The 13,250-nt window shown below is 38.2% G+C and overlaps 2 protein-coding genes across 3 annotated transcripts; one reads left to right on the top strand and one right to left on the bottom strand.

Annotated features, from left to right (window-relative positions):
* Positions 1-3,935: 3,935 nt before the first annotated feature.
* On the top strand, positions 3,936-7,382 carry LOC126789720 (phospho-2-dehydro-3-deoxyheptonate aldolase 2, chloroplastic-like). The gene is made up of 5 exons (XM_050515833.1): positions 3,936-4,574; positions 4,720-4,997; positions 5,147-5,423; positions 5,844-6,089; positions 6,705-7,382. The coding sequence occupies exons 1-5, from the start codon at positions 4,041-4,043 to the stop codon at positions 6,966-6,968; spliced, it is 1,599 nt and encodes a 532-aa protein (XP_050371790.1). The 5' UTR covers positions 3,936-4,040; the 3' UTR covers positions 6,969-7,382.
* A 1,351-nt stretch (positions 7,383-8,733) lies between these two features.
* On the bottom strand, positions 8,734-13,146 carry LOC126789802 (polyadenylate-binding protein 2-like). 2 transcript variants are annotated; one of them, XM_050515862.1, is made up of 6 exons: positions 12,993-13,146; positions 12,765-12,867; positions 12,449-12,519; positions 9,863-10,054; positions 9,595-9,722; positions 8,744-9,019 (listed from the first exon to the last, which is right to left on the bottom strand). In XM_050515862.1, the coding sequence occupies exons 1-6, from the start codon at positions 13,116-13,118 to the stop codon at positions 8,971-8,973; spliced, it is 669 nt and encodes a 222-aa protein (XP_050371819.1). In that variant the 5' UTR covers positions 13,119-13,146; the 3' UTR covers positions 8,744-8,970. The 2 variants fall into 2 exon arrangements, with proteins under 2 accessions (XP_050371824.1, XP_050371819.1); XM_050515867.1 differs by lacking the exons at positions 12,449-12,519; positions 12,765-12,867; positions 12,993-13,146 and adding an exon at positions 11,210-11,528 and having other exon boundaries at positions 8,734-9,019.
* Positions 13,147-13,250: the final 104 nt, after the last annotated feature.

Genomic DNA, 13,250 nt, shown 5'->3' with positions numbered 1-13,250 from the left:
TAAGCTGGGATAGCCATTTGTTGCAGCAGAAGGATCAAATCGTTGAAGCTTTGCTGCTGGGTTGACCTCTTGTTGCTTAATCGTGAGTCATTACACGACCATGCTGATCTCGTTCCCAATCATATCGTATATACAACAATAACGCTTCCATCCAACTTTTCCATCTAATGGTCGATTTCATTTTGCTTGCCTTATTCAATGATATGGATCGATCTATTGCAGTCGCATTCAAATGATCAACAAGAGTTTCGATTCACGATCAGTCAGATATATATACCCTACAGAAGGTAGCAGCGGCAGAAGCTAGCATATGCTGCTTCTTAGAGGCGGGTCCTCCAGCCAACTTTCTCCGACAGTCGACTTGAATACCTGAGAAACACGGAGAATTTTGTTATACGCATGCAGCAGCATTTTACTCCACAAATAAATCTCTCACACCCAGTGTGCATTTTATGATATCCCTCCTTCACCACACACTTGTGTCTGTATAACATACCTTACTGCACAACAGACAATCCCGCACAACAGACAATCCCGAAAAACACGTACTTTGTCCCAAGTACTTCCTTGTCAAATTCGATCATTTTAAAATAATAGACCTAATTGGTGAATTCTAAGACCTAAACAGATTATAAACCCTAAATAGCTAGCTGATCATATGAGATGAATTCGTTGCTTGTAAGTTTAAATTTACGTTCCATATCTGCACTATAGTTGTTGTGCATATAAATAATTGATATATTCCATCTTCGATCGACGAAGCCGTCTCAGGAAGTCGAATTAATATATTAATCCATGTTCGTTGGAGTTTTAATATTGGTGTAAATATAGAAATTAGAACAAATCTACCCCCATGATTAGAAAGCAGATCCTAGGCAGGCAGGCAGGCAGCTAAAGATATTCTATCTGGAAGCCAGATTACTTGGTTGAATTTCAGTTGGATGACCATTGACGAGTTGTGGCTGATTCCAAGTCTTGATCACCTTGTAGCTAGTTATCCTAGTATAATATGTAAAAGAGGAGCATATTAATTAGTTTAATTAGTTCCATTGATGAGATTCTTTAATCTAGTATAACTAGTTACCCCACTGCTGATCATTTGTTTAAAGACCATGGGTAATAACCTAGAGATCGATAGGAGATGATGAAATGTTAAGCTTCATATCATATCGTATAACTGAAATGGGATGAGCAAAATGGCTGTGAATTTATTATTTTAATTAAGAAAATGGGATGAGAAATTTCGGGAATTAGTGTATTGAATTGATATGTACATCGATTAATACTAAACATTTGAATTCAAGAGAAAGTTCTGTACATTGTGGACTTGTGGTAGGGCGGGTTTCTACGTACGTACTCTGAGTTTCCGTCTGGCCGTCTCTCCTCCGGTTGGATTTTGGCTAGCTTCCGGCCTCTGATAAACCCCCTACGCATTGCTCCCTTTTTACCTTTTATGTCTTGTTTTCTTGGATATCAAAACGAACGTACGTACCATATCGGATCTCATGTCTTCTTTGTGCAATGTTTAGATCGTTTGTGACGTAACTAGCAGCGATTTTTCACATACATTGCCTAAGAAAGTGTGTACGTTCTCTTAGAGGGCAACAAGGCTGCTTGCTTCTCGTGCTTACTAGCTACATCTCCAACGATGTTTATTCTAGCTAGCATGGGATGTTGGTTGGGGGTGCATGTCTGTGCTTCATTTTCCCACTTTCTTTAACTGTTTTTCCTTCCTATAAACAGTGACTTTTGGGATGTCTGGTTCGCGTGCATACATCTCCGACTTGCCATTGTTGGTTTGACAACTTTTTATAAATAATGCGATGCAGCCGGCCATTAAGAAAAAAAAAATATTTATATATATACTGTACTGATGTTAAACATCAGTTAACTTCATTGCATGTTTCAATTTTCAAGAACGTACATATAGAACAAGTCTATAATTTTCGTATTGTTATTGATGTACTTAACTACATATATATATGGCGATAATTATCCAAACCAACTTTAATACAAACTTTAAGACATGAACACTCGTTTTGTTCTACAATCTTAGGGAAACATTATGCGACTGATGAAATGGTGTCTTGTTGTTGACCAAAAAAAAAACAGTCTTGTTCTCTCAAATCGATACGATATTTCGGGTGACGCGGGCTAACAAGTAATACGTAACAATTTCATGAGAATCAGTGGAATAGCTCTCTCTACGTGTTCTTTTCCTCGTGCTCTCTCTAGATTTGCACGTGAGCATCTTTGGATGAATATACTCTGAATTGATTCCCCGTGCTGATTTTTATATGCGACTACGACCTATGCCTGAAGGAATTGAAGCTTTGCCTGAAAAACCAGAAAAATAAACAATAACTGTATGGGATCTCATATACTTTATAGTAATTTCGAGTTGGGAACATGATTAACGTCGTTTGTTTTGCTTGCAGAAAATAAGTATTAAGAGAAAACAATTTTCGCATTCCAAATAATACGTTGAGGGTGCAATCTTGATTGAAGGGACGAATGGGCATAAGGCAGTTCATTCTAAACTTCAAACGGAACCACTTTTGCATCCACTGCTCGCATAGCTCGATGAACTTTTATACATATGTTACCAAACATCAAAATGAATTACCTCGTAGTTGTATACGAGCTGATCGATTTGTAATGAGCCAGAATGCCTGAATGAGTTTTTGATTTGTTCAACCGCCAAAATCATATTCTTCAGTATTGCATGCTAGTCTTTTGCATATGTCACAATTGCATATCATTGACATGTACAAAATTTGCAATTAATGCAACTGTATGTGTTGGTAGTATTGTCTGATATATTTTTGGTTAAGAATCTTGATTAGTGGAATCAAGTATTCCAGTTTATAGGACAACTGAAAGTCTCAACTCTCAAGCTATGACTCTTAGAAGAAATGGAGTAAGATTTACTTATCTTAAACTCATTACGCACGGTGTATTATTGCAAAAAAAAAAAACATGTATAGTATCCAGAAGAAATTAGTTTACTTTTATGGTTAATACCCTATTATGTCACTTATGTATATATGTGTGTGTCTTTTTTTGACTATGTATTACTCTATTACATCTATTCCTTCCATACAAAATGTTGAGTTGAACTTAAAAATTGAGAATCCTTCTATCAAAATAAATTTATATCTAGCTAACTGGTAATTTGATATAATCTTACCAGTTAAAATGTTATTTTTCAAAAGAGATCCTGCTTGTTTTATTTCACCTAATATAAGTCACACGTGTCTTTTACTTACAATTGAAAATGTAAACACAATTTCTATAATATTCCAGGGTATACCATCCCTCTCAAATAGTACATACCATAAACCAAAAACATTTGTTCCTACTTGCAGTCATCCTTGGACACAGGCACATTATAGAGAAGAAAAACAAAAAATTCACCATATGTCCTTGCAATACACTGCTACGAGTTTTCCAATCATTGAATCCGATCTAAACTATATTTAGCAGCTGAAAAAAAAAATCATAACAGTGTTAGTTTTCAACTTCCAAAATATGGTAAAATCAATTGAGGATGAGATTATATGATTAAAACTAAAAAAACAAAAAAGGTAAGATATTTGGGTAGGTGATGAATGAGAGGAAATGATCAATATTGCAAGAAGTGGCAACAATCCCGACCATCGGTTTGGTAAGACAGCAGCCCCTACCCCTATCCAAATGTCGTAAATACCCCCTGACCCACCTAAATTTCCCACTAAATCACACCCTCTGACCCCTTCCTCCCTTTGAAGTCACACATTCCCCAAAATACCCTCTCCCTCTCCTCCCTTCTAACTACCCGCCCCACTGTCCTAGTCCTCTCCCCCCCCTCTCTCTCTCTCTTAAACCTTATATAAACCCCTTCAAACCAACCACACCTCATTCCCAGAGCCTCCGCAACAACTCCACCTCTCCCTCTCTCTCTCTCTCTCTCTCTTCTTTCTCTCTCTAGAATCTCAAGCAACCCATAAAAACAGAGAACAACAAAGAAAGAAAGAGAGAGAAAGACATTACAGACAGCAATGGCACTCTTAAACCCAACAACCATCTCCTCCAAATCACTCTGCAGCAACCCACTTGCGGTCCCCACCACCCAATCCCACCAACCCACTTTCCTCGCCACCAAAAAACGCCTCCCCCACCCCATCTCCGCCGCGGCCGCGGCCGCAGACGGCGGCAAGTCCCCCATGGTCGCCGAGAAGCCGCTTAAGGTGGCGGCGCCGCCGCCGCCGCCGAAGCCCAGCTCCGGGAAATGGAGCATTGAGAGCTGGAAGACCAAGAAGGCTCTGCAGCTGCCGGAGTACCCGGATCAGAATGACCTGAATTCTGTGCTGGGGACCATTGAGTCGTTCCCGCCGATTGTGTTCGCCGGAGAGGCGAGGCTCCTGGAGGAGAAGATCGCCGAGGCGGCAATGGGGAATGCTTTTCTTCTTCAGGGTGGTGACTGCGCTGAGAGCTTCAAGGAGTTCAGTGCCAACAACATTAGGGACACGTTCCGAATTATGCTCCAGATGGGTGTTGTTCTTATGTTCGGAGGTCAAATGAATGTTGTCAAGGTTGGTTAGTTAGTTAGATCTCCAAATTCATTACATGTTTCATATTTTATTGGCGAAGTTTGTGTTTTTTTAGTATTTTTGTTGAGTTGATTTTTCATTTTTGGATAATGTGGATGAAAATTGTGGGGGTGGTTGATTTGTTTAGGTGGGAAGAATGGCGGGTCAGTTTGCCAAGCCGAGATCGGCTGCAGTTGAGGAGAAGAATGGTGTTACGTTGCCGGTTTACAGGGGAGATAATATTAATGGTGAGGCTTTTGATGAGAAGTCTAGAATTCCTGACCCTCAGAGGTTGATCAGGGCTTACTGCCAATCTGCTGCAACTTTGAACCTTCTGAGGTCCTTTGCCACCGGTGGGTATGCCGCTATGCAGAGGGTTACACAATGGAATCTCGATTTTGCTGAGCACAGTGAGCAGGGTGATAGGTAAGCATTAAAGCCATTAAAGTTTTGATATTTGCATTTGGGTTGTGTTTAGATCAATCTTCAATTTAATGCCAAACGTGAAATTAGATCTTTTAATCAAGACGAAAAGTTTGTGGTTGCTTATGTTTGTGGTTGGTATGGTTTAATAGGTACCAGGAATTAGCTCACCGGGTTGATGAGGCCTTGGGATTCATGTCTGCTGCCGGACTTACGGTTGACCATCCTATCATGAGGACAACCGAGTTCTGGACATCCCATGAGTGCTTGCATTTGCCATATGAGCAAGCGCTCACAAGGGAGGATTCTACTTCTGGACTCTTTTATGATTGCTCAGCTCATATGCTTTGGTGTGGGGAGCGTACCAGGCAACTGGATGGTGCCCATGTTGAGTTCCTAAGGGGAATCTCCAACCCCATTGGAGTAAAGGTAATCATCCATAATACTCTTGATCAATTTTTGTTTGAAAACAGATATACTTTTGAACAATCATATTCTTTATTAGTGTCCTTTTAATGCTAATGATGGTGTAAACCTATTGAAGCTTATACTACTTTTTTTACTTAGTCGGCGCTTCACAATAAGATAAATGTGAATGATTCTATGCTATCTTGATTTTGTTTTTCTTGATACTTCAACTAGTTTGGAACTTCACTCACTAAGATAATAAGCCAATAATTTAGCAGCAAATCTTTTCGCTATGTTAAATTAATTGTTTAAGCAGGATCATGGTAGGCCTATTAATTTGATTAAAATGGTCATCACCAATTTGGACTTATTTGTATTTGCACCTTCGTCCTTCATTCTTTCTCTACTTAAGTGGCTGACAAAATCTATTGTGTGATGCAGGTGAGCAACACAATGGATCCAAAGGATCTTGTTAACCTCATTGAAATCCTGAACCCTACCAACAAGCCAGGAAGGATCACAATCATTTGCAGAATGGGTGCTGAAAACATGAGAGTCAAGCTTCCACACTTGATTAGGGCTGTCCGCCAAGCTGGGCAAATTGTGACCTGGGTCTGTGACCCAATGCACGGAAACACTATTAAGGCACCCTGTGGACTCAAAACACGTCCATTTGATGCAATTCTGGTATAGTTTCTCTACTGTTTTCTTTTTCTTTTAATTGACCTTGAAATCTTAAATAGGTTATATGTGGCGGTAACCTTGAGGATTTTTAGGAATGGCTTAGGAATAGAAATTTATCTCAATTGTGAAGAATAACAGCAACCCTTGTTTTTTATCTAAAATGAAGAAAAATTCTTTACCATGAAATCAGCATGATTCTTTCCTCAATGATTGCCATTGGTGACCAATCCAATGTGTGTTGAGTAATAATTGAGAAATGTCAAGTAGAGTAAAATATCTCCACCATCCTGTGTAGGTCTATATTTAGTTACGAAGAATGATGTGGGTTTAGGCTAGACTTGGAAATTTTAAAGGGAAATGTGTGGGGAAATGCATCATCCTGGTTTATCATACATCATTATGCTTGTACAAGTATTCTAAGAAGTGTCTGAATAGAATCAATTTATAGCAACACTTTAAAGTCCAAGAAGATACGGCTTGGATCCCATTATGCAACATTACAGTACATTAAGTCATTGGTAATTTTTTAGTGTTATTGTTTCACGTTTCTACTACTTTTGTCATTAATTCATTATCATCATCATGGAATCCTGATTGTTATATTGTATATATATGCAGGCTGAGGTGCGAGCATTCTTTGATGTTCACGAGCAAGAAGGAAGCCATCCTGGAGGAATTCATCTCGAGATGACTGGCCAGAATGTGACCGAGTGCATTGGAGGATCCCAAACAGTGACTTTTGATGATCTGAGCTCACGTTACCACACACACTGCGACCCAAGGCTGAACGCTTCTCAGGCTCTTGAGCTAGCCTTTATCATTGCTGAACGACTAAGAAAGAGAAGGATCGGAACCCAAAGTCTGCTCTCTTTTAGCCTCTAAGCAATATTTCCTTTGGAAGTTCTGCATCATTTCAGATTGTTGGCAATGTTGGTGTACTTGGTAGCGAATAAACTTCTTATGGGTTTTATCCAGCAAAACTACATATTGCAAGCTAATGATGGTATCAAAATATTAAGAGCAACTAGACAAAATCCTGAGAAGTTGGAGCTTTCGAAGATCTTGACGTAAAATATCCCAGGTTTTTTAGTTGTCAGAGATTCAATTTTATGTTTGAACGGTAGGTATGGTGCCTTCAGATTGCAAGCTGCAGAAGCAAGGTGTTGGAGATCAAATCTATTAAAGGTTATCTTATTTTTGTTTGTATTTTGAGTTTGTTTATCTATGAATGTAGTTTGATCAGACATCCGCTCTTGAAACAATAAAATCAATGCATTAGCTGTTTTATGTACCAAATTGTTGTTATGGTAAGCTAAGTGAATGCAGAAGAACAGCTAATTGGCTATCGTTTGTTCCTAGTTTGTTTGTTTGTTTGTTTTGGTTACATAACTTGTTAGGTAAGCAATCTGAATAATGAGAGGATCCACAAATCAGGGTGTGAATCCCACACAAATTAGAGTGAGCTGTATTTAGAAATAATCATTAACTCAGAATAGAGATGACATAATTATTTATGCAACGGCCTTAATCACCTAGTGCGTGCGAACTAGGAAAACTCGCTCACCACATTCTTGCCTTCTCTGGTGTGAAATTTGCGTACGAATCTACATCAAATGGGGATCGAGGATTCAACCGTTTGCAAGAGTTTCTCTTGGTATGGCTCCTAGCCAACATGACTGTGCTTTTGTTGTTGTTCCGTGGAGAGTAACGCGATCGATTTCTTACTGCGATTCCATTAAACGGCCACAGATAATCGTATCAACCTCACATTCCCCTAAGGCTCTACCATTGCATGTCAAAGGCATCCTGTAATCATGTATGCAGGTTAGCGTTTAAACCCATCTGCAGGTACGCTAACCTGTCAACGTGGGTTGTATGCAATTCAAGAAGACAATGAAATGTTGGTGGAGATGGTACGAATCTAAGACGCAAACATCAGGATTCAAGAATAGTGTACAGTTAGTTGGCACGAGACCTCAACCAGCAGATGGAACAGGAGGTAGATGCATTTATGCAATCTTCAATGATTTGATGATTAGGAGGAGCTACCAGAAGTTCAACTTGAGGGTCACTACTCATCTGTATGGATGCATATGAACCTAGAAATTATTCATCACGTGGCAATCTATTTATCAATGGATCTGGGGGGCAAGTATAGTAATGTCATTTCTAAATAGATCAGACTAAGAAGCAGAAACAGCTTGAATAGAAAAATGGCCTAAATGTCTACAAACATATTTTAAATCTACGAGATAACACTTTAGTTTCTACTAGTAATCCTGAAAAATAATCACCTGTGGGCAAGATTCTAAGGAAACTCCCCAAGAAAAATCTTCATCATCCCCAACAATCATAAGATGCAGCGAAGAGAAGGGGTCAAACGAATAAATAATAGCCAAAACATAAGGATGGATATAATACAGCAATGCGGGTTGGCCTTGAAAGAGACATAGAAAGGCAGAGCAGCACCAAATAGCAAATCAACAATGGAAGAGGGACCAAAGTTGGCCTTGAAAGTGACATAGAAAGGCAGAGCTACTTCAGCTGTTAATTATAAATCTTTTACCATTTTTATTCGTGCCTCAACAGATACAAAGATGACCACAAGCATAAAAGGAACTATAATTGACCAAACTAAAAGAATGTAACATGCTACAATATTTCCATAAAACATATCCATTATTAGATAGTTCACATCAAGCAAGAGTGCATAATCCACAATCACATCGTTGAGTAACAGTAAGACTAAATGTATTTTGTAACAATTTTGCAATAATAATCCTGTCTAGAATACCAGGATAAGTAGAGTTTAACTATTCATAATACGGATATAATGGTCTTCTAGTAGATGATGCAGCCATCAAAATCAGATGTAAACAGTTTTCTAGTAGTAGGGCATGTATCTTGCTGGCCTTCTGAACCTGGGAACCTTCCTGCAGCATGATCAATGAAAATAAAATAAGATAAAATAAAATTTAAAAAAAAATATATATATATATATATATATACGGAGCTTTTCAGGTGCGGAGGTCCGTACCTTAAGCTAAGGTACGGATTTTCATTTTTATCAACTTTTCGATCGAGTTTTCACATCTCCACCGTCCAATATCTAGGTTATAATGTATAGATCATCTCCACAAAATTTCAGCCGATTTCATGATCGTTAAGGTATCAAACTAATCAAAACCAATGGACGGATTGAATTTGCCGAACCTGAACCGTTCATATTTTGAGTGGAAAATCGAAGTTATGAGTACCTTAACGGTGATGGAATCGGGTGAAATTTTGTGGAGATGATCTATACGTTATAGCCTAGATATTGGACGGTGGAGATGTGAAAACTCGATCGAAAAGTTGGTCAAAAATGAAAATCCGTACCTTAAGCTAAGATAAGGGCCTCCTTACCTGAAAAACCCCGTATATATATATATATATATATATATATATATATATATATATAGAAGACTCACTCAGACTAACAGAACACAATGAAAGCAAGAGAACGTACCCATAACCATATGGAGAGTAGAAGTACGGGGGTACATATGGCCTCCTAAAGCGGTAACCCATATAAGGATTGAAGCGTCTAGGGCGGAATTGCTTCATACCAGGCACATTGGTCCTTTTAGGCAAAACCTAAATATATATGAAGTTAATGATAATACATTTTGAGTATTATCAAAAATCCAATAATCTAGCTAGTTTACTTGAGCCAACAATCTTTCAAAGTTAATGCCTTCAAATAATAATCAGTGAGAAAGAATAGAGAGGATTACCTTCAATTGCCGACCATGCAACTCAGATTCATTCAGAGAAATAGCCTCTTGAACAGCTTCTGTTTCAAGGAACTCGACATAGGCAAAACCCTTTGGTTGGCCAAATTTATCTGTCAGTATAGTCACTCTGTTTACTGTGCCACATGATTGGAAATGTTGTTGTACTTCTTCAGGTGTGCATGCATAATCAACCTGCAAAACATGGTTTAGTGCAGTTTTTGTAATCAGCATGTGTAAGAGACAACATACACGACAACATATAATTTTTTCAAGTGTACATATAGAAATATTTATTATAAGCTCTAAGATAACTGATCAATAATCATTATATTCCGACTTTCCTTCACAACCGGCCCCCCTACTGGTTTCTGCCTCCATAAAACTACTCATTACATCAGCTGATAATTTCCGTATTTTTAATTTTTCAACCAAACAACAGTTCTACTCCAGAACTAGTTTAATTAAGAATGAAATCTGTCTCAAGTTCATCTCGTCAAACCAAGTCATATAATGAGCAATCTACTATTGATGCAACAGCACCTTCTCTTTTCTAAAATGTCACACTGGCTGTCCTGTGCATCCCTAGCTGGTAATTCAGATTGAAAAAAAAACACAAGAAGAGCTTTAGCATTCTACTAGTACAACATCACTTTCTATTCTTAAAAATGCCTCATGAAAGCGGTTCCCTACTGGTTTCTGCCCACTACTCATTACTTTTTGAAATCCAGCAGCCTATACCCCGCTGTAGTTTAATTTTCCATACCAATGAAGAGGCCTAATCCAAAACTAGTATCTAAACTAGAATTAAATATGTCAAATTCAGCTAGTCAGAAATCAAGTCATATAATGAGAATCTGCTATCGATGCAACAGCTTCACACTGGTAATTCTGAATGAAAAAAACCAAGAAGAGCTTTTTCCGTTCTTCTAACAATAGTACAATACATCACCTTCTATTCTTAACAGCACCCCCCCCCCCCAAAAAAAAGGTACTTTAACAACATCGTTAATAGTTCTTACTGATACAACTAAGAAAACTGTTAGATCACCTAAACTCTCCACCAAATTCTGACAGTAGACCATATGAAAGTGGATACAAGCACCATAAGAAGCATATAAGCATAAACAAATACAGACTGGCACTAATCAATCCATTAAGAAGAGGCCTTTCTTTAACTGACTAAGCAACTTTTGAGATCTGAGGAAATAAAATTATAAAAGGTTCAAATCTTGTAAAAGCAAACAAAATTAATATGAATTCACCACTTGAGCAATAAAAAAAATTCTTAGCTTGGATATTTAAATTACAGAACTTAGGCGACATGAAAGCAGGATCATGTACCCTCACCATATTTGCCAAATAGGCACATTCCTGAGGCACCAAACAACAGCATCCAACAGCAAAGAACCTCAGCAACTACAGTTGCAAACCCATTTGTTCTTTCCTCTTCAAAGACGCACCCCCCTCTTGTATTGAAGATGAAGCCTCATAATTCACATCCTTCCTTCTTTCCCATTCTTTTCTTGGAACATCTTCTGGAAGTTCACTACTTTTTCCTAGATAAATCATGTCATCTACAACCAACTGTTGTAAATCTCCGATGTATTCTTTCTTCTTTTTTTTTCTTTCCTTCTTTTCTTTTTCAAGGTTTTTTTTTTGGAAAGGAGAAATAATTTGTACTTTTTTTAATATCAAAGATTCTTTTTTCCTTTCATCTTTCAACAATTTGACCATACAGAAGACACGTATGTCTCTAGTGACAGATAATGATACATCAGAATACAAAGACCACCCTCAATCTACACTGTGACATATCCAGCATCTAAACACAGAGACCTTGGGGAATAACAATCAGCCTGCGATCATCGTACGACAATAAGTCAAAGCATGACTCTCAAGTTGCATATCAAACGCATCCACAAGTGTAAAGCACATGTATAACTTAAGTGAGTTGTACAGTTGATGTAGTTAACAAGGGTCAAAACCTTTTAAGTCCTATTCCACAAGTTTTGAAAAATAAAAACATAAGAGAAGACACAAATTTCAAGGAGTAGTAAAAATCAGAGCAGGGGATTATGGGTTTTAATAGGAAACAACGGAGGCATAGTTTATTAGATGCTAAAAAATCTTTTTTCTTTCTTTCTTTTTTTACCAAAATGGTGAGGCATAGATAATCTATGAAACTAGAAGATCTGACTAGTAGTGATGTTTAAGCATCTAAGATTAACACTACCTTTAAAGGAGAGTAGCATCATAATCACTAATAAATAATTATACCAGCATAAAGTAAGCACTTAAAGAATAGAGTAGCCTGATTTTATCGTAGTATCCACATGAAGACACCACAAACTACTAGTATAATTTTACTCACTAGGCATTACACGAAACCAAACAATATTTTGAAAAATTCCGTTCAATTAATGCACAATTGAAGCTTAGAAATTCAGATTCTCTTACCACAAAATTTTTTGAACTTCAGATTGAAATATCATATAACATAAGGTTGTTTTGTTTGACACTGTGCTAATAAAGTGAAGTATAAAACAGCAAAATGTGTTGAGGACTGAAGGAATATAACAAACTCACATTGCCAACGAAAACAGAACGCCCGTCAGCCTCTTCCTTGTGTGCCTGCGAAACAGGTGCTGCAGCAGGGTCTGTGCAAAACATCAAAAGATCAGTCACATATATAAACTACAGACACGTAAACAAACAAAGAAAATAGAGCAGGTAAACATGAAGTATGAATTCCATATATATTGAAATAAACTACGGCAACGATGAGCTTCTTGAGCTACAATTTCATATTCCACTAAACATCAGAGTAAACCTAAACACATCAGAATTGAAACAATTAAATTTTCGGAACCGATAAAGCGAGAGAGAAAGCGAGAAGGGTGACCTTGGGCGGCGCCCATTTCCTTCTCAACCTTGGCCTGCATTTCACGGAGGGCAGCAGCTTCCTCCTCCATCTCCTTCAACCGCCTCTTCATCTCATCCAGCTCCTGCAACATTTACATTCCTTCAATTTTCAATTTTCTGCTAAACAAAATTCAGCTAGGGTTTCTGTTACTGTTGTAATCTGAAACAAAAAAATTAAAGAAAGGAAAAAAGAGTTTGAAGAGAGAACCTTGACGGCGGCGTCGTCGTCGGCGGCGGACATGTCAACATCGGCGTGATTGGGGTCCAAGTCGCCGTCCATCTCAGTCTCGTCTGGGATTTCGGCTCCGTACACCTCATGTTCCTCTTCGTCCATCTCTCTCTCTCTCTCTCCAGTTCTTGGCTTCGCGTTTGCACACTGGCACTACTTAAGTACTTATCGCCCCAGCTCCCATTTACGACGCCGTTTCACGTTTATATTGTATATTTATTTTATTATTTTTTACGT

This window comes from Argentina anserina, chromosome 1 (genome assembly GCF_933775445.1).
Source record: "Argentina anserina chromosome 1, drPotAnse1.1, whole genome shotgun sequence".
Taxonomy (NCBI): domain Eukaryota; kingdom Viridiplantae; phylum Streptophyta; class Magnoliopsida; order Rosales; family Rosaceae; genus Argentina; species Argentina anserina.
Note: the sequence above shows the minus strand (reverse complement) of the source record. Positions and strands in the feature narration are given on the sequence as shown.